Below are 19,083 nucleotides of genomic sequence, written 5' to 3'. Positions count from 1 at the left end.
CTGAAACCAAGAGACCAAGACATATGAGACCAGCATAAGGAGCTTAAGTGAGCTTAAGAGAAAAGCTGTTTCAGAGTCAAGACACTGGTGTAGCCATTTCTGGGGCTTCCCTCCCTGGACGTTATTTACAAGAGCAGCACTGATCCTCACCTGTTTGAAGTGGTTAGGTGTGGTCTGCTCTAAGTCAAAGGCCAAGCAAGATGGCACTTGGAATCCCTGTAACTTTCATAGGGTCAGTGGTCCCCAAATTAAGAAAAGTGTTTTGTTGCTCTCAGAACATTGCCAACCCTTTGGAGACCCCCCCCCCCCCAAGCTAAGTGATCAGAGGGCCAGGAGAGCAATACGGGTGAACTGCCATTTACACAACTGCATATGTGTACTCTGATTCTGGTTTACCATCCATTCTGAACACCTTGGTTTTCCCATCAATAAAATGGGCAGGACTTCCCTGGTCCAGGGCACAGTGGTTAGGAGTCCACCTGCCAGTGCGGGTGACACAGGTTCGAACCCTGGTCCTGGAGGATCCCACATGCTACAGAGCAGCTGGGCCTGTGTGCCACAACTGCTGAGCCTGCGCTCTGGAGCCTGCAAGTCACAACTACTGAAGTCCGCGTGCCCTGCTCCGCGGCAGGAGAAGCCACCGCAATGAGAAGCCTGCACACCGCAACGAAGAGTAGCCCCCGCTCGCCGCAACTAGAGAAAGCCCACGTGCAGCAATGAAGACCCAATGCAGCCAAAAATAAATAAATAAATTTATTTTAAAAATTAAAAAATATAAAATGGGCATGTATTGGGTACCCAGTAGTGTACGCACTAATGATGGTCTGTTCCTATCTTTTTCCTTCCAGACTCTGAGGTCAGAGACTACCTCACTGTAGTATCTGAATTCCCGGCACTCAGTAGTGGATGAGTGAATAGATGAGTGAGTGGACAAATGAACATATGAATCATAGTAACAGCCTACTGGGTAGTGGTGTGCTGAGTTGTCTCAGACCAGCTTGCAAGAACAAATTATTAAACATTCGCCCATTGTTCAATTATTGGTACCTTGAAATTGACCACGGTGGGAGTATTTACGACAGGGAAATGGGCAATGTTGCAAAGTAGAGCTTTTCCTCTGTTTTCTCAGGGCCTGTTTACCTGCACCCCACTGGATAGCACTTCCTGTGTCAGGCACTGTTTTAAGCCCTTTAGATATGTGAATCCACATTTAACCCTCATAAACATCATGAAGAAGGCACCATTGTTATTCCCACTTTACAGATGGGAAACTGAGGCCCAGGGAGGCAAAGCCACTTGCCCAAGTGTGGTTCGGTAGTCTGTTTCCCTTAGACGAATGAAGACCATCCTCACCATCTCTGGGCTCAGCTGCCCTTGGTGGCCTCACAGGTACCAGCCATTCTCACTGCAGCCACTGTTTGTAATCAGCTCCTCTGGGAGAAGAGAGGCAGTTGCCTGGTGACCAAAGTGTTCCCTAGCTCTCCGAAGGTCACACTGAGTGAGGGGGAGGATAAAGATCACCACACAGGGTGCCCCCTCTTCCAGGGCTCCAGACAACAGATCCAATCAGCCCAGCCAGACCCCACGCAGCGCTCCAGACCTCCTTGGTGCTCTGACGCCATTAGCAGGATTGAATTAAAGGCCTGATGTCCTGGAACAGTGGCAGCAGGCTTTGTGTGCAGAGAGCCCTGCCGTGTGTGTGCATCATTGCCAGAGAAGGAGGCAAAGCCCAGGCAGAGGGTGGGTGACCGCAGGGCCCCCAAACCTCACAGGTACTTCTGTCCAGCCAGTAGTTGCCTCTGGCATGTCCCTTTGGGATCACAGTTTGGGACAGTCATGGACTCCCCAAAGCTCAGCTTAAGGGTTAACAGTCTCTCCAGCGGCCATTCCAGCTTGGACATTCCAGATCTCTGCGGGGCCTTGTTGACCCCGCTGCGTTGTCACCTCCTGTGTGTCTGTCTCCCACTCCTCCAGGACTCCCTTAAGAGCAGAAGTGTGGCTCCAGGCCCCAGGCAGGCCCCTGTACGCAGCAGACCTTCGATAAATGGGCGATGAATCAATGAATGAGCGAGCAAGCCCGCATATTCCTGCCGTCACAAGGAGCTCCCGCTTCTTTCTCCAAGCCCTGCCACCAGGAACAAACTCCCTGTGCTCATCACACCCAGCCTTCCAGCTCCCGCTGGCTGGAAAAGGTGGCCTGTATGGCAGCAGACCCAGGAGAGCGGATGGGGGCCCTGAGAAGGACTCTCCAAGGAGGTGATGTTTATGCTGAGATCTGAGGAGCCCCGATCACGGGAAAATGGAGAGCAGCGGAGTTCCTGGCAGAAGGGACCAGCACAAATGCTAGTCTAGAAACTGACCGTGGCCAGAGGAGCTTGAGATGAAGTTCACTGGGTAGACAGACGATGGAGCAAAGACCACCTCCCTTCACCCCATACGCTGGGAGTCTCTCCGCGATCACCCGAGGGGCAGAGCCAGGCCACGTGCCCCCTGCCTGCCCCAGGGCACTGTCCCAGGGCTTTTACCCCTGCCCACCTGTACTGTACCAGCTCTGAGAGCAACCATGCCAAAGGGGAGGAGATGTAGCCATGAGAACATCATTTTCTATCTCCCCAGCAAAAATCCCCAGCATTTAATCCTTGGATAATTTAATATAATAAAATTCCAGGCACAGATATCTTAAGTCGGAACAAAATTGTGTCCAGCAGTTGTGGGTAATTCCCAAGGGGCCCAGGGCCCCATTTCTTGATCCAGAGGCCAGTTTGGGTTTCTAGATTCCTTCTGACCTGACATGCAGTCTCCCAGGCGGCTTTCCAGTTTGCTTGGACCAGCTGATGCCCCCACAGCCAACATTTCCCCGGCTTGGCGAGGTCTCAGAACCGCCCGTGAGCTTTGCAAATGCACATTCCAGGTGCCGCCCCAGCTCTGTGAGTGTCCTGACAGAGTGTAAAGGGGAGCTGGATTTTCAACCAGGAGGGGCTGACTCTGCTGCTCTGGCAGGTTTCAGGAGGCCCCTGGTGACTCTGAACGCCATCCTTGTCCCTGGAAAGGGCTATAACCCTCAGCTTGGACCTGTGGCCTGCAGGTATGGGCACCTGGTTCTCAGCACTCCCTCCCCAGCGCTCTGTGATGTGGATGTAGGTGAGCCGGATCAAGTCTCCATGACCGCCGCCCCCCAGCGCTGTCAGCGGAGCCTGGCACCCAGGACAGACCCTGAATACATGCCAATCCTTGATGGCCACGTCACCAGGCACGTGGAGCACAATTGCCTGGGCTTGAGACAGGGAAAGTGTTGACTTTGAATTGATGCCCTGGCTATGTGACCCTTCTGAGAACCAGTTCCTCTGTTGTAAAGTGGACATGATTCCACAGCGGCTGTCTTGCGCTGTGTCCCAGGCCAGGCCTTTCTGATCTATGTCTCATTAACTATTATTATCCCCATCTTAAGGAGAAGGAATAATGGTTAGATAGGTGGCAGGACTGGCCGGGGTCACCCAACCTGGTTACGGAACCCAACTCCTTCAGTCAGCTTCAGGCAAAACTTCTCCCAGAAGGATGGCATTCTCTCTGGTAGTTTGAAATGCAGCCTCCTGGGCCCTGCCTGAGTCAGAATCCCTGAACCTAAAGACTGAGAACGTCCCCATCCTAAGCAACTAGGCTGAGTAGCTAGGACAGGCCAGTCTTGTACGTGGGTGTGCCCACTTCATCAGGGTGGGCTTTCCTGGAATAAACCAAAGAAATCCCCCCCACTTGCGCATTCAGGTTGGATTATGATTATATTATCTTTATTGCTGTTCACCATAGAGATAATTAATGCTGTCCTTCTCCATTGTTCCCAGGCAGTTTCCCTCCTGACATCTGGGAGGATGTGTAGTGGAACAGGGGTGGCGGAGGGCATGGAACCTCCGTGGGGTCTGATACCTCCTACCTATAACCCCAACTCTGCTCACACCTTCTTCCCACAGCCGGCAGGGGTGCAGAAGGGGTGAGGCGCGACGAGCACGGCCGCGGTTGTGGGGAATGGGGAACCTGGGTCCCCCTCCTCTCCTCACCTCTCTCCCCGCCGTTTCCGGCCCGGGGCGGGGCGCTCCCCACTCCCGGCAATGCGCGAAGCCGGAGCGCACTAGGACCGTGGCGCTCCGCCCGCCGCCGCTATAAGAGGCCGCGCTCTCGCACCCCACGCGGAACCCGCGGCTCAGACCAGTTCCTGGCGTCCCGACCTGTGTCGGACCCGAGGCCGGACCCGCCGCTGCGCAGCCGACGCCAGCCCAGGGCCTGGGAGGGACGAGCGCCCCCGGGCCCCCGCCGCGGGCACCATGGGCGCTACCCACTCCGCGTCCGAGGAGGTGCGGGAGCTCGAGGGCAAGACAGGCTGTGAGTATCCCGCGGGGGACGGTGACGGGGACCACGACCGCCGGCCGGCTGGCACGGGGGCTCCCAGCCCACGGCCACCCGCTGGGCTTCGGGCCACCGCGCTGTGTGACCTTGGACTAGTAGCTGGCTCTCTCTGCGCCTCAGTCTCCCCCTCCTTCAAATGGGTCCCCGCCGGCCACTTTGCAGGCTGCGGTGATGCTGAGTAAGTGTCGCGGCAGCTCTCCCTCGGTGCTCTCGGAGTTGGCTGGGAACCCCTGAACCTGGGACTGCGGACCCGGGAGGGAGCAGTGTCCGGGCTCCCGGGCCGGGAGAGCTGGCGCCCGTGGACGCTCAGCTGTTGTACGCGACCCGCACCTGAAAGTCGTTTGGATTCAGGATTACGCAGGGGGAGGAAAGTTTTTCAGTCGGCGGGAGCTGGGTGGGAGCCCGGCCCCGCGACCTTAGCGCGGGTGAGCGGGTCTCTGAGCCTCCCGTCTGTAAAATGGTTTCAGGCGGGTCCCCCGCTACCCCACCATGGGTAACTGGGAGGATTAAGCGAGGCAGCGCCCGAAGAGCACTTTGCTGGAGCCTGGCGACCTTCGTGGAGCTCGCCCGGACTCCCGGGCCTGCAGAGGCTGTGCGCCCCGTATCCGCCTGGGGCAGGGCGCACCGCACCGGGAGGCCGGGCTGCGGGCCGAGCTGACCGCAGGGAAGTGATGGCGGAAGCGCCTGACCGCCCAAGTCCAGCCGGGCTGGGAACTTGACCCTGGCACCCGGTTCTATTACGGGCTGTGAAGGGGGTGTGGACTGAAGACCGAGAGAGGCCAGGTGAGTGGGCAGACTGGCTTTGGCAATGGGCAGACCGGGTGTCAACCCCGCCAGCGCTACTTCCTGGCTGTGTGTCCTTGGGCTAGTCACTTTACCTCTCTCTGTCTCTGTTTTCTTCCTTCTAGAATGGGATTTCTGCTAGTATTTTGTAGATAAATGCTCAAGAAAACGGTAGCTGCAGCGTTATTTCCAGTCAGGAGCTGGCTCCTGGTGCCTGCTTCGAGTTTAGTGCAGACAGTCAGCGGCCATGGTGGATCAGCTGGAGGGAGCGGCCCCGCCATTTGTGCGTGAGCTGAAAAATGACTCCTGACTCCCCATCTAAACACCTGATTCCCAATCTAAACACCTCTTTCCAGGAGAATTGGGTGAAAATTACAGAAAGCCCTTAATAATTGGTGTCTGCGTCTACACATGCATACATACACAGACATGTACGCGGACACCTTCCTGTTTACAAATATAGAGCTATCTTCAACCGGAGAAAAAAAAAGTTGTGGTGCATATATATCATATGGAACCCCTTTTTTTTTAAAGAGGGGGAGTAAGAGTATATTTTTGTAACTTTTATTTGCATCAAGGAATTAAGAATAATACTTATTGGGGGATTTGGTAGAAAAGATGAAGGGAGGGTGAGCTTTTCACTGTTAACTTTTTTATGTTTTCATCTTGAACCATGTGTGACTCACTTATTCAAAAAGTTTTATAAAGTCTAGTTCAACAAGGCGCACGTGAGAGAGGAGGTAGGATTCCTGTCACCTGAGTTTCTTGGATTTCCCCTGTTTTTATTATTTCTTGAGTGCCCTCTGGCTGCCTTAAATCTGGCTGGTTAGAAATGGGGGTTCTCTGAGGCTGGTATCTCTGCAGGAAGGGTGGGCTGGCCGCAGTCTCTCAGGCAGCCCCTCGTGGCAGGCAGTCTGGGGGAATTCCATCTGGTTGTGGGTTTGACAGGTGACGGGGCTGCAGAGCATGCTGGGAATCTTGTCAGTTTCCTGGGCCCAGCCTCCGACCCGGATGATAGAAGCTGAGGGTTCCGTGCTTTGTTGCTTTCCTAGAGGTGGCTGATGTGACTTCCCTTTTTGCTGCTCAGAACTCAGATTTCACACCCCAAAGAGGGAGGGGAGACAGAGGAGGTCAGGGAAGGAGTTCTGAGGTCAGACTAGAGGGGAGGATAATGCCTTCCGTTATCTGAACTTCAAGTAGACTTCCCCCTAGTTCTGTGAAAGGGGTTGGCACAGTCTGAGCACTTTTATCCATTCAGACCCGGAGAGGTTGATTTCCTGAGGGGAGATGCACAGCATAAACAGATCAACCCACTGGTGTCAAGTTCCGTGAAGAAGATACAATCCGACGGCATGAGAGTTGGGGGAGGGGCAAGGAAACATTTCTTTCGAGGGGACCAGGAGGGCTTCTCGGGGGAGGTGATAATGGAATAGACCCAAGTAAGAAGGAGCCAGCTGCATGAAGACCAGTCGGAAGTGCATTTGGAGCAGAGGGCACAGCGAATGCAAAGGTCCTTTGGCAGGAACAAGTTGAGGACAATGAATGAGGTTTGTATGAGATGAGGACGTGGACGTGGGGCTCAGGTTGGGATGGGAACCTGATTTAAGGGGTCTTGATAGGTATGCAGCCTTGGGCAAGTCATTTATGCTCTGAATGCCTCAGTTTCATGCACTATAAAATCGGGATAAAAGTGGTACCTTCCTCTGAGTTCTTGGGAAGGATTAAGTGAGTGAATTCACCTGAAGTATTTAGAACAAGCACAAGTGTTTAGTATTATCAGCCATGCTTTAAATACCTTGATAGGTCCTGGTTGCTCTGAGCCACAAGTAAGAGTTAAGTCTTGGTGCCACTTCTTCACAGCTGCATGACCTTAAGCAAGTCATTTTACCTCTCTGAGCGTTAGTGCTCCCGCCTGGATCGTGGGGTGGCGGTGTAGATTCAACAAGAGGGTGTATGTGTGGGTGGCAGTGCTTGACTTGGTGTGGGAACGTCAGCTCCCAGCATCCTGCGGGCTGGGTGGAGTGTTCCTATAAGAACCCTTGGGAAGCATCCCTGAGAAGGGGGAAGAGCCCTAGGTCCAGGGCAGCCAGAGAACAGGCTGTGCCCACAGGGTTGCTAGGCTTCCCCCGCCTCTCTGAGGACCAGGGTGATCCCTTTGCATGCACTCTCTTGGAATCCTCATGCTAGTCCTCCAGGGAAGGTGGTACTGTGGCCATTTTACAGAGGCTCAGAGGAGTCAAGCAACTTGCCTCCTGTCCCGCAGCTCATAAGCGGAGGAGTAGGGATCTCAGGATCCCCAGGCTCACTGTCCTGCTACTGCTGTGCTTTCACTGTGTTTCGTTGCCCCTCAGATTTCTAGGAACCCAGAAGGGGTAGGAACAGCCTGCCCGTATATTTTTCTCACCACCAGGCCTTTGTACAATCGGTTCCCTGTGCCTGGAGCACTCTTCCCATCTCACATAATGCGGCGTTTGCATATGGCCATACTTCTGTAACCACCACCCAGGTGAAGATCGCGCACGTTTCCTCTTTGCCCCGTCTCTCTCTCTCTCTTTTTTTTTTTTGCGGTACGCGGGCCTCTCACTGCTGTGGCCTCTCCCGTTGCGGAGCACAGGCTCCGGACGCGCAGGCTCAGTGGCCATGGCTCACGGGCCCAGCCGCTCCGCGGCACGTGGGATCCTCCCGGACCGGGGCACGAACCCACGTCCCCTGCATCGGGAGGTGGACTCTCAACCACTGCGCCACCAGGGAAGCCCTGCCTCGTCTCTTTATGAAACTCATGCTCTTCCTCGTTCAGAGCTCAGCTTAGCTATTGTTTCCTTCCAGAAAGCCATCCCTGGCTACCCTCCTTCCTACCTTTGTGTGTTAAATGCCCATCGTCAGCACTCCTGCAGCCCCTGCATTCCCTCCCGTAATAGCTCACATCACACCCTGTTATAATTGTCAGCTTTGTCGCCTGCCACCCCCTTGAAACTTGGAGCTCCCTGAGAGTGGGGAGTGTACTCAGTACCTTTGTACTCAGTGAGAACACAAGAGGTTCACGTTGAAGGGGTGAAGGCCCTGGGGACTTTATAACCCAGGGAGTATTGCCCAGGAGCCAGTGTCCGGTATAAAATCTAGTGCCACACCAGCAGCTGGCCTTGGCCACGTCAGCCCTGCCAAAAATAGGCCTGAGCGCAAGCTCGCTCACGCAGGGCATCCTTGGGTCTGCACGCCCACCTCGCCTTGCCTGTCAGAGTCTCATCGACTGATTTAAAACATGGACAAGTACTCCCAAACATCTTTTCTGTGCCAGGAAAGCTGACTACCTAGACTGTTAAAATGCATATTAAAAACCCGAGCGAAGGCATTCTGGTTGTGTGTCCGAGTGGTGAGCTGGCCTTTCTCCGTGGCAGGCGTGGTGTCAAGCCCAATGTGTGTCCCAAGGTGTGACGTGGACGCTGGACAGGAAGAAAGGAATCACTCACTGTAGCGTGTTCCCTGTCCCCACCTTGAGCTGGCCTGGAGGTGGCCCCCGCTTCCTGTCCCCCCAACCCCGTGTCTGCTTCTGGAATTGGAAAGGAAAGAATACGAGGAGGGATCTGGGAAGAGTGGAGGGGTCTGTTTTTTCCTTCGGGCTCCAGGACAGCTCCACAGCTAATGTTTATTGGGCGCCTGTCATCTACCAGACACTGCTGAGCTATGAAGTTTCCCCGCGGTGGCTCATGGAATCCTCCCAGGAACACTGTGGCCTTCCCATTCCAGAGATGGGGAAGTCAAGGTTGAAGAGAGGACGTGACTGCCACAGGCCACTGAGAAGCAGAGGCGGGATTCAAGTCCTGGTCTGACCCCCGGACCTCATCCTTTGGGGAGGGAACCAGAGATGCGGGAGGCCTGTGTGGCCTGGGCTGGCTTCTAGGGGTGGCACTGCATTTTCCACTGGAATCTCCTGGCTGGGCAGTACTCCTGGGTTATAAAGTCTTCAAGCAGCCCCAGACCACAGCCTCAGCCCCTTCACCACATTGCCACGTGCCCTGGTGGCATGACACCTCCCCTGCCTTCCTGAAGCTCGGGGCCTTGAGGGGTAAGGGCAGACCGGCCGGTACCACTGTGTTCACCCTGTTGTCACCAAGGCTTGTGGAGCTAAATGGCCAACAAGACCTATTGGCTCCCTTTCCGTTTCCTCTGGGGTGGACTGTGGTTTTAACTTGGGATCCTTGGGGAGTCTCTGAAACCCATAAAGTGGGGTGCAGAATTGTGTCCGTGGGGCTCTGGGAGATGTGGACCCTCAACTTTCCTGAGATTCTTAAAACAGTGAAGATACATGCCACAGTATGTAAATCAGATCCCAATAAGAAAGTAATAATAAGAGCACTTATATTTTTTTAGAAGAATGAAAAATGGTGGCTCCCTGCTGAGGGAGGAACAAACATATCTGGGAGGACTGGTCCCCAAAGGCTGAGCTCTCAGGGGCCCTGGGAGCAGTGGTCATAACTACAGCAGGGAGGGCCAAGTGACCCCAGCCCTCTGGAACCTTTTCTGCCTTGGTCGGGTGGGTTGTCCAGACCTCTGCCCACTCCCTGGGTGCTCCCAGTGTGGAAACGTGCGGGAAAGAGCTGGGTAGCAAGTGAACTAATTCCTGGGCACCCAGAAGCACCCCCTGCCCTGGCCCATTTTGCACTCTGTGCACCTGGATCCGGTCATCCCATGTTAGCAGTAGCTGCAGAATAGGGCTCGGAGGCCGGCGATCATCAGGCTTGCCCCATGCGGCAGTGCTGGGACGCCTGCTCCAGGCCGCAGCCCTCTCTGAGCCGCCGTCTCCACCCCTTTGAAGACGTGGCAGTCAATGAGACGGTCTAGAGCTGTGGATGAGGTAACAGCTGCTCTTTCTTGGGCCTTTTCCATCCATCATCTCATCCTCCTAAGAGCCCAGTGGGACTTTTGTTACCCGTTTACAGATGAGGAAACTGAGGCTCAGACACGCAGGTGACTGCTCAAGGTCACTTAGATGCATACGTATAACTGAATCACTGTGCTGTACACCGGCAGCTAACATGATTTTGATATTATAAATTGATTATAATTCAATAAAAACAAAATATAATTAAAATAAAGGTCACTTAGATGTTGTGTGTGGAACCCAAATTCAAAACAAGACCTCTTTAATGGTATAGACGATCTTACTTGCAAAGCACAAGTAGAGACGGGTAGAGAACAAATGTATGGATACCAAGGGGGAAAGGGGTGGGGTGGGAGGAATTGGGAGGCTGGGATTGACACATATATATTATTGATACTCTGTATAAAATGGACAGCTGATGGGAACATGCTGTATAGGACAGGGAACTCACCTAATGCCCTGTGGTAGCCTAAATGGGAGGGAAGTCCAAAAGGGAGGGGGTATCTGTATGTGTATGTATGGCTGATTCATTTCGTTGTGCAGTGGGGGCTAACACATCATTGTAAAGCAACCATACTCAATAAAAATTAAATAAATAAAAATAAATTTAGGAATACACTGTAAAAAAAAAAACACTGTTTTTTGGGTGCAAGGAGAAACTACCTCTCCCACGTGACATAACATAGATGGAGAGTGTGAGTGACCCCAAGTCGTATTATCTGTGAGAGGCAACACTGCTGCCCCATGACCTTGTTAACAGTGTTCCACACACTTGTTTACCCAGCTGGCAAGGGGAGAATCGGACCTCAAGGCAGATAGGATTAGCTCTGGGTGATGTGGAAAGTTCTAGAAGTGTGGGCTGTGCCCCCCCCCCCCCCAACCCCCCGGGAAGGCAAGCTTGGTGATGAGCAGTGTGAGGGGTGTGGGGAGGGCTAAGAAGAAGAGACCCCCTCCATTTCCTGGGTCTGACTGTGTGGCTCACGTCTGTTTCAGAAGTTGTGTTTTCTCTGCGTGAAGGCAACCGGCAATCCACTCCAAGACTTCTCAGCTCCACGGATTGGTAGTAATTAGATCCCTCATGCATCTTTCTTTCTCGCCTCCCCCATCCCCACGCTGGCAGGGTAATTTTTCTGTGAGTTAATGGTCCCCAGAATGCAACATGGAATTTAATCACTGCTCAGATATGCCATACGGCCCAATCCTACAGAAAAAAATGCCGCGATAAGATGCTTCCACTTTTGCAAAGCACTTTAGTATCTGCTATCTCAAGCCCAGGGAACAAGGCGTTTTTGGCTCAGGAGTGCCCACTGCTTTGGGAAGATAAGGCAGGGCCTCCTTTTCCCAGCCTGGAGAGGCTGGGCAAGGTGACGAGGAGGAGGCTGGCACCCTGGTCCTGCCAGCCATCCTGTCGCCGGCTCCATCTTTGTTATTAATTCATAAAACCAGAAGGTCAAGTGGGTGATTTCTGCCAGTGGTGGAAATCACCTTAAGCGTGAGGACAAAAAGGCCCTTTGTTGTCCCAACAGTGTGACCTTTGTGGACGGGCAGGCTGTCAGAAGTGGGCCTTCTGTTCTCAGCACAGCTCCCTGGGAGGTGAAAGGGAGCAGTTAGGTCTCAGGGCCCAGGTACCTCTGGGAGGGAGGGCAGGTGGCCAGGCAGGAGACAGCAGCACGGTTGGTGTGGCTGAGTTATACAGCGACGGAAAGAGAAAGGGAGGGGGGCCCTTCCCAGCTCCTGAGCACCCATGCCAGGGTCTCAGTGATCAGAGAACCCCAGGTGAGCACCCAGCACTTCACAGGCCTCACCCACCTGGTAGTTCTCGGGAGTTCCCTTATCTTGTCCTCTCCTGCATCTCCAAGGCCTCAGCCAGGGTCCCACGTGGACACAGACTAGCCTTCCACCACCTTGACCTTTAGCAGCAGGTAGATGTGGGTTTGAATCACGACGCTGCTGTTTACTGTCTAAGCAAGAAACTTCGCCTCCCTGAGTCTTAGTTTCCTCATCTGTATGATGCGAATGTGTCCCGGGGCTGCTGTGAGGATTGAATGAGAATTTGAGTAAAGCTCTTCACACGTCGTAAGTGTTCAATAGTTGTTGGCAGGTACAGATCGTTTCGATTGTAAACCTTTCAGAAGCTGGCCATATATCTCCTTTTTAAGGGTATTCTGTAACTTCCTTCAGTAATTCATATCACTTGTGACACGCCTGCCATCTTTGACATGCGTCAAGTTTGTCATTTTCTTGATGTGCTAATGATCAGGGACCTTAGCATACTTTAATTTGTATCACTCTGTAGTATTTTTTCTTTAATTTAAAAACCTACATAACTGGTTTTTGTTTTATGCAGACTCTATTAATTTTTGCAGCCATTCTTCCTTACAGATTCAGGGGTTTTTTAAGTATTTACTTTGGCTGTACGAGGTCTTAGTCGTGGCACGCAGGATCTTTGTTGCGGCATGCAGGATCCTTTTTTAGTTGGGGTGTGCGAGCTTCTTAGTTGTTACATGCAAACTCTTAGTCACAGCATGCATATGGGATCTAGTTTCCCCAAACGGATCGAACCCGGGCCCCCTGCCTTGGGAGCACAGAGTCCTACCCACTGGACCACCAGGGAAGTCCCCAAATTCAGTTTCTTCTTATGTAACACACCTTTCCATGGAGTTTGCAACGAGTCCCTGTGAGTTGTCAGCTTTGTCTGAAAATGTCTTTATTTTGCCAGGCTACAGGAATGATCATTCGGCTGGGTATAAAATTTGAGGTTGCTGCATGTTTTCTCTCAGCACTGAGTTTTTGGTCTCTTCTTGCTGTTGAAAAGTCGTCTCTTTTGTCTGATTGATATTTCTTTGTAGAAATCTGCTTCTTCCCCTCTGTTTAAAAATATTTGTTGGTGGTGTTTTTTTAGGTGCTTTGTGTAGGTGTGGATTTAATTTATCCTGCCTGGGAATGGTTTATGCTGTATTATTCTAAAATTGACTGATATCTTCCATAATGAAGATATTACCTCTCCCCTTTCTCCTAATCTTTTTCCTCAGTAATTACTTTGGAAGGGGATGAACCGTGTCATTCTGTCCTGAATGCCTCTTTACTTTTCTTGCATATTTCCTATCTTTTTGTTGCTCTGTGCTGTATCTTGATTTGTTTCCTTAGGTCTGTCTTCCAATTCACTAATTCTCTCTTTAGCTATTACAGCTTTGCTGCCTTAACCCAACTTAGTTTTTTAAATTCCATAGACTTAAAAAAAAAACATTTTGTAAGTTCTATAAGGTTTTCAGATTCACTGCTTTTGTCATAGGGCACTGTTCTTACATTATTTGTAATAATTTGAAGCTTACTGTATAGTCTCTGCTGTCTCATCTTCTTGGGGGTCCATTCCATTTATTAACTGTGTCTGCTGATTATCCCATATGGTGGTCATTTGCTGTGTAGTTTGGTTTTTGATTCTGAGCTCATCTTTGGGCTGGCTCCCCCCTGGTTTTCAGTCATCTCCAGATTCATGCTGAGGCCACACCAAGTAGAGATGGGCTTAGCTGAAGTACCTCTCCCATGAGAGTACCCTGTGCCCTGGGCTATAGAAGTACCTCACACAGTGCTTTGCATTTGTTGTTCTGGGTACCTTAGGGCTTTCGCTGGTCTGGAAACACTTTTTACATTAATTCCTCAATTTGGCTTTCCTGTGCCACAGAGGTTTGGATTTTTCTCTTGTGAATGACACAGGCCTGGAGTTTTGATTCATCATAGAGTCCCCCTCATCTCCTCTGCACCCTGCCACCTCTTCTGCAGAGTCAGCTTCCTTGTTGATTCTCTGGGCCAGCAGGGAACATTTTTCTGTCCCACCTTATATGGAGAGGCAGCCCTTTGTGCTCTAGCTTTTGATAGGAGTCTCACTTCTAACTCGTATGGACCCAAGGCCACTGCTGTCACTCAGTGGGCTAGAAGCCACACCTTTGCTGTGAGAGCCCGGAAATATCCTGGTACCCCTGGGCCACCTCACTTGCTGGGTCTGAGTCCCCTCCTTGCTTCTGGCACCTGGGGATTTCCCTTTCTTTCAAGCTTAGTGATGTCTAAAATTTTTTTCTAATTTTGTCCAGTGCTTCACAGGTTTGTAGTGGAATGCAAAGTCTGTGTTAGCTCCTTGTAGAAGGAACTGGAGTTCTTTTTTTTTTTTTTTTTTTTTTTTTTTTTTTTTTTTTAGTATTTTTTGGCCATGCTGTGTGGCATGTGGGATCTTAGTTCCCCAGTCAGGGATCTACCCAACACCCCCTGCTTTGGAAGCGTGGAGTCTTAACCACTGGACCACCAGGGAAGTCCTGATACTGGAGTTCTTTACCTAAATGTCCTACCATAATAAGCCCTCATGCTTTTGGTAAATCTGGAGCTGAAGATTCTGGAAGAATGTGAAAACCAGTTTCCTAGAGACTCTGAAAAGTGCCCAAATCTCCGCCGATTAGCTGTTGCTTTTCTCCCTTCCTCGTCTTTAGTCTTTTTATTAAAATGGAGACCTCTCTCTTTGTTTAGTTATGTATTCATTGTCCCAGTCACTTCTTAGTTTTGGCAGACAGCACAGCAGATGGTCAGGAGGACAGATTCTGGAGTCACAGACCTGGGTTCAAATCCCAGTTCTGCCACTTATATCCGTGTGACCTTCAGCGAGTGACTTACCCTCTCTGAGAGTCAGTTTCCATATCTGTAAAATGGGTGTGATACCCCCAGGAGAGGCAGACACTGTGATGGGGACTAAATAAGATCGTGTGTGTCAAGTGTTTGGCTTAGTTCCTGCCTCTGAGTAAATGCTGACACTTGGTGGTGGTTATTGCTGCTCTAAGGCAAATGGGAAAGAACAGAGGCTAGCCGTAGGAAGGTGAGCACGGGTGAGCAGAGCATGGTCTGTGTGACTTTGAGTCATGCTCACCCACTCTGACAGCTTTCTGAGTTGTCTCGTTGCTCATGAGGGGAGAATGTTTTCTAAAATCATGTCCCTTCAGTCTGTCCCAGAGTCCCCTCCAGTCCTGAGATCTGGAGGATTCATTCTGTGCAGAAAACAAAACAAAAGGAAATAGCCTAACAAGACCCTCGGTACCTAAAATAACTGCCGTCCTCAGGCTGGCACGGGCCTGGGGCGGCTCTTCCTGGGAACCCCTCAGCTTTTGCCCTTACAAAGCGGGTTGACGTTTTCGAGCAAAGGGTTGAAAGCTGCTGGAGGAAGGCCAGCAACTAATCTTCTTGTCGTTGCTTCTGCTTTGGAATAGAATTGAGTTTGATAACTTCATTCTCAAGACCGAGGGCACCCAGGTGCCTCTTTGGATTACTTTAAATTCCCAGCAGTGAGGTGTGGTCTGGCATGTGTACACTCCCGGCACATGGCTTCCAAGGGGCAGGCAGGTGGAGGAGAGGAACAGGGCATCCGGCACCGTGAAGCATCGTGTGGGTGCCAGGCATGTGGGGGAGGGTCCCTTCCAGGCTGTGGAGGCCGGTCCCTCGCTCTCCCTGCCCAGGCCCCGGCTTAGTCATGGCTTGGGCTGTAATTCCAGGAGGTGCACAAGTTCTCTCTCCCCTGGGATCCTGGAGGCAGCTGAAGAGCCGCATGGGTACCATGAGATTATTGCTTTGGGGACATAATACTAGCAAGCATGGCGGCTCCAGGATCTTACGCTCTTCCGGCCAGGTTCAGTGCTCAGTGTGTATATCATTATTTTTTTCAATGGGGGCAAAATTCACATAACACGAAATTTACCGTCCTAACCATTTTATTTTATTTTTATTATTTATTTATTTATTGTGGCCGCACCGTGCGGCTTGCAGGATCTTAGTTTCCCAACCAGGGGTTGAACCTGGGCCCCCAACCGTGGAAGCGTGGAGTCCTAACCACTGGGCCAACAGAGAAGCATACAATTCAGTGGCATTAAGCACATTGACAATGATGTGCCGCCATCGCCACTGTATTTCCCGACCATCTTCATCACCCCAGAAAGAAGCGTCAGCAGTCACTCTAATCTCCCAACTCGTAGCCCCTGGCAACCACTAACCTACTTTCTGTCTCTATGGATTTGCTTACTTTGGGAGATTCATATAAAAGGAAGCCTACAGTAGTGGCCTTGCATGTCTGGCTTCTTCATGTCATGTTTTCAAGGCTCATCCAGGTTGTATCAAGCGTCACTGCTTCATTCTGTCTCCTGGTGGAATAATGTTCCATTGGTTGGAGATGCCGCATTTTGTTCATCTGTTCACAAGTAGATGGACGTTTGGGTTCCCACGCTTTGACGATTACGCATGTTGTGTATGTGATTTGATTGTTTTTCGTGGTAGGAACAGCCACATGTAGGCAGTGCTATTATTATCTCTGAATTTCGGAGGAGGGAGTTAACAGTCTTGGGAAGAAGGTTTAGTAAGACGAGAAGCTGGGGGTTGAACCTGCAGCTCTTGGAAGCGATGGGGTTAGCTCACCTTTCTGTCTGGCTGGGCGCACCTCTGTGTTGCAGGACCTCGGCCAATGCCTGGGTTGAGTACTGGCCAGTCTCTCGGGACACAGCCAGCAGGAGAGCTTTGGGGGTCCTGGAAGCCACCAAGCCCTTCCCAGTGATGCCACTTGGAGTCCCAGAGCCTGCATCCAGGCTGGCACTGCAGGGGGAAACGGAGGGAGGCAGGGTGGCTCTGGCGTGCCCCTGGAGAAAGCAGCCTGCGTGCTCTCAACCACCCTTGCTTCTCTCAGCTGTGTCTTGAGCGCCCTTCCCTACCTGGACTGCTCCACCTGCCCACCTCTCAGTGGGTACCCAGCCCCATCATCTGCATCAGCCCTCCGTTCGGTTGCCGGGCACATGGGATCTTGTTCTGTGGCTTAGCATCCTCCGGAAACTCAGGGTGAAGTCTAAGTGCCTTAGTGTGACGTGTGCACCCCCCACTCCTGTGCCCCTGTTCCTAGTCTGCCTCCCACCCGTGCTAAAGGGCTTGGAGCTTCCCGAGTTCTTCCCACTCTGCCTGCGCCAGCCCTCAGCCCCTGGGATCCCACTGGGCATCACCTCCCACCCCATCCCCGTGGACTGGAAGCCCTACTCCAACTTTGGTGCTCCTTGGCAAGCGGACACTGCACTTAGGACCCTGGATCCCAGCGAGGTGAGGGCTCTGCCTTTTGTGTCTGCATCCTTGGCATCTGGCAGGTGCCCAGCAAACCAGAGGCACTCAGTAAATCTCTCTTAATGAGTGGTGGGGGCACCTGTCAGAGGGTTGAGCAGATACAGGTGTGCCACGGAGGAGTCCGTCAGGCCCTCACACCCCTGAGGGCAGCCCAGATTCTGGGAGGAAGAAGCAAGTGGTATTCTATATGCCCCTCACCACCAGGCTCAAATAGTCCTGACCGCCCCGTAGCGGACGTGGGTAAATGGGGATCTTCGGTTTCCTTGCAAGTCACGTGAGGGAGGCCGGACCTTGTGGGAGATTTCGGGCCTGTTTCTCGGCGCCTAGTCTCCTCCCGCCCTCCTTCCTGAGTGTTGTCTCTGACCCCTGGTCTGTACGACTCTCCTTCCCCAGTGACTCCTTGCTTAGCATACCAGGGCGGCAGCCTGACCGTTGGGGCCAGGGCCAGGCAGAGACCCCATATCCATTAGCACCCCACTCACACACTTTCTGTGTCCGTAGATTTGCCTACTCTGGGCATCTCACATCAGTGGAATCACACACTATATGGCCTTTTGTGTCTGGTTTCTTTGCCTCAGCAGAATATGTTCCAGGTTCATCCACGTCGTAGCAGGTGTCAGTACTCCATCCTTTTTTTTTTTTTTTTTTTTTTTTTGCGGTACACGGGCCTCCCAATGCCTTGGCCTCTCCCGTTGCGGAGCACAGACTCCGGACGCGCAGGCTCAGCGGCCATGGCTCACGGGCCCAGCCGCTCCGCGGCATGTGGGATCTTCCCGTACCGGGGCACAAACCCGTGTCCCCTGCATCGGCAGGCGGACTCTCAACCACTGCGCCACCAGGGAAGCCCACTCCATCCTTTTTTATGGCCAAATAATATTCCGTTGTATGGATAGAACACTTTTTTATTAAATCAATTTTTAATCAAATATTGTTCTTTGTTTCCTTAAATATGTAGTTTTTAGTAAACAAGCAAACTGAATATGGGAGGAAATAACTATTTGTGCTGCCGGCCTTTTTTCTTCTTCCAGTTTTACTGAGATATAATTGACATACAGCAGTATATAAGTTTAAGGTGTGCAGCATGATGATTTGATTTACATACATCACGAAGTGATGATCGCAGTAAGTTTAGTGAATATCCATCATTTCACATAGATACAAAATTAAAGAAATCGAAGAAAACCTTTTTTTTCTTGTGATGAGAACTCTTAGGATTTTCTCTCAGTAACTTTCATATATAACATACGGCAGTGTTAATTATATTTACCATGTACATTACACCCCAGTACTTATTTTTTTAAATTTAATTTTAAATTTCTATTGGAGTATAGTCGATTTACGATGTTGTGTTAGTTTCAGGTGTACAGCAAAGTGATTCAGTTATACGTATACATATATCCATTTTTTTTCAGATTCTTTTCCCAACAGGTTATTACAGAACATTGAGTAGAGTCCCCTGTGCTTTACGGTAGGTCATTGTTGGTTATCGGTTTTATATGTAATAGTTTGTTTATGTTCATCCCTAACTCCTGATTTATCCCTCCCCTCCATCGTTCCCCTTTGGTAACCGTAAGTTTGTTTTTGAAGTCTGTGAGTCTGTTTCTGTTTTGTAAATAAGTCCATTTGTATCATTTTTAAAAATTCCACTTATAAGTGATATCATATGATATTTATCTTTCTCTTTCTGACTTACTTCACTCAGTAAGACAATCTCTAGGTCCATCCATGTTGCTGCAAATGGCATTATTTCATTCTTTTTTATGGCTGAGCAATATTCCATTGTATATATGTACCCCATCTTCTTTATCCATACCTCTTTCGGTGGACATTTAGGTTGCTTCCATGTCCTGGCTATTGTAAGAGTGCTTCAGTGAACATTGGGGTGCATGTATCTT

The 19,083-nt window shown here is 51.2% G+C and overlaps 1 protein-coding gene across 3 annotated transcripts in view; it reads left to right on the top strand.

Annotated features, from left to right (window-relative positions):
• The first annotated feature begins 4,169 nt into the window (after positions 1 to 4,169).
• Positions 4,170 to 19,083, top strand: part of TESC (tescalcin) — a 69,044-nt gene continuing 54,130 nt past the window's right edge. For all 3 annotated transcript variants that reach the window (XR_004345535.1, XR_004345536.1, XM_032603688.1), the window contains exon 1: positions 4,170 to 4,374. Coding sequence is in view for 1 of the 3 variants with exons in the window: in XM_032603688.1 (XP_032459579.1) it covers positions 4,317 to 4,374 (58 nt within the window). In the remaining 2 variants the exon portion in view is untranslated. The remainder of the gene's footprint in view (positions 4,375 to 19,083) is intronic.

This window comes from Phocoena sinus, chromosome 14 (assembly GCF_008692025.1).
Source record: "Phocoena sinus isolate mPhoSin1 chromosome 14, mPhoSin1.pri, whole genome shotgun sequence".
Classification (NCBI taxonomy): Eukaryota; Metazoa; Chordata; class Mammalia; order Artiodactyla; family Phocoenidae; genus Phocoena; species Phocoena sinus.
The sequence above is the reverse complement of the archived record's forward strand: the minus strand, read 5'-3'. Positions and strand labels throughout refer to the sequence as shown.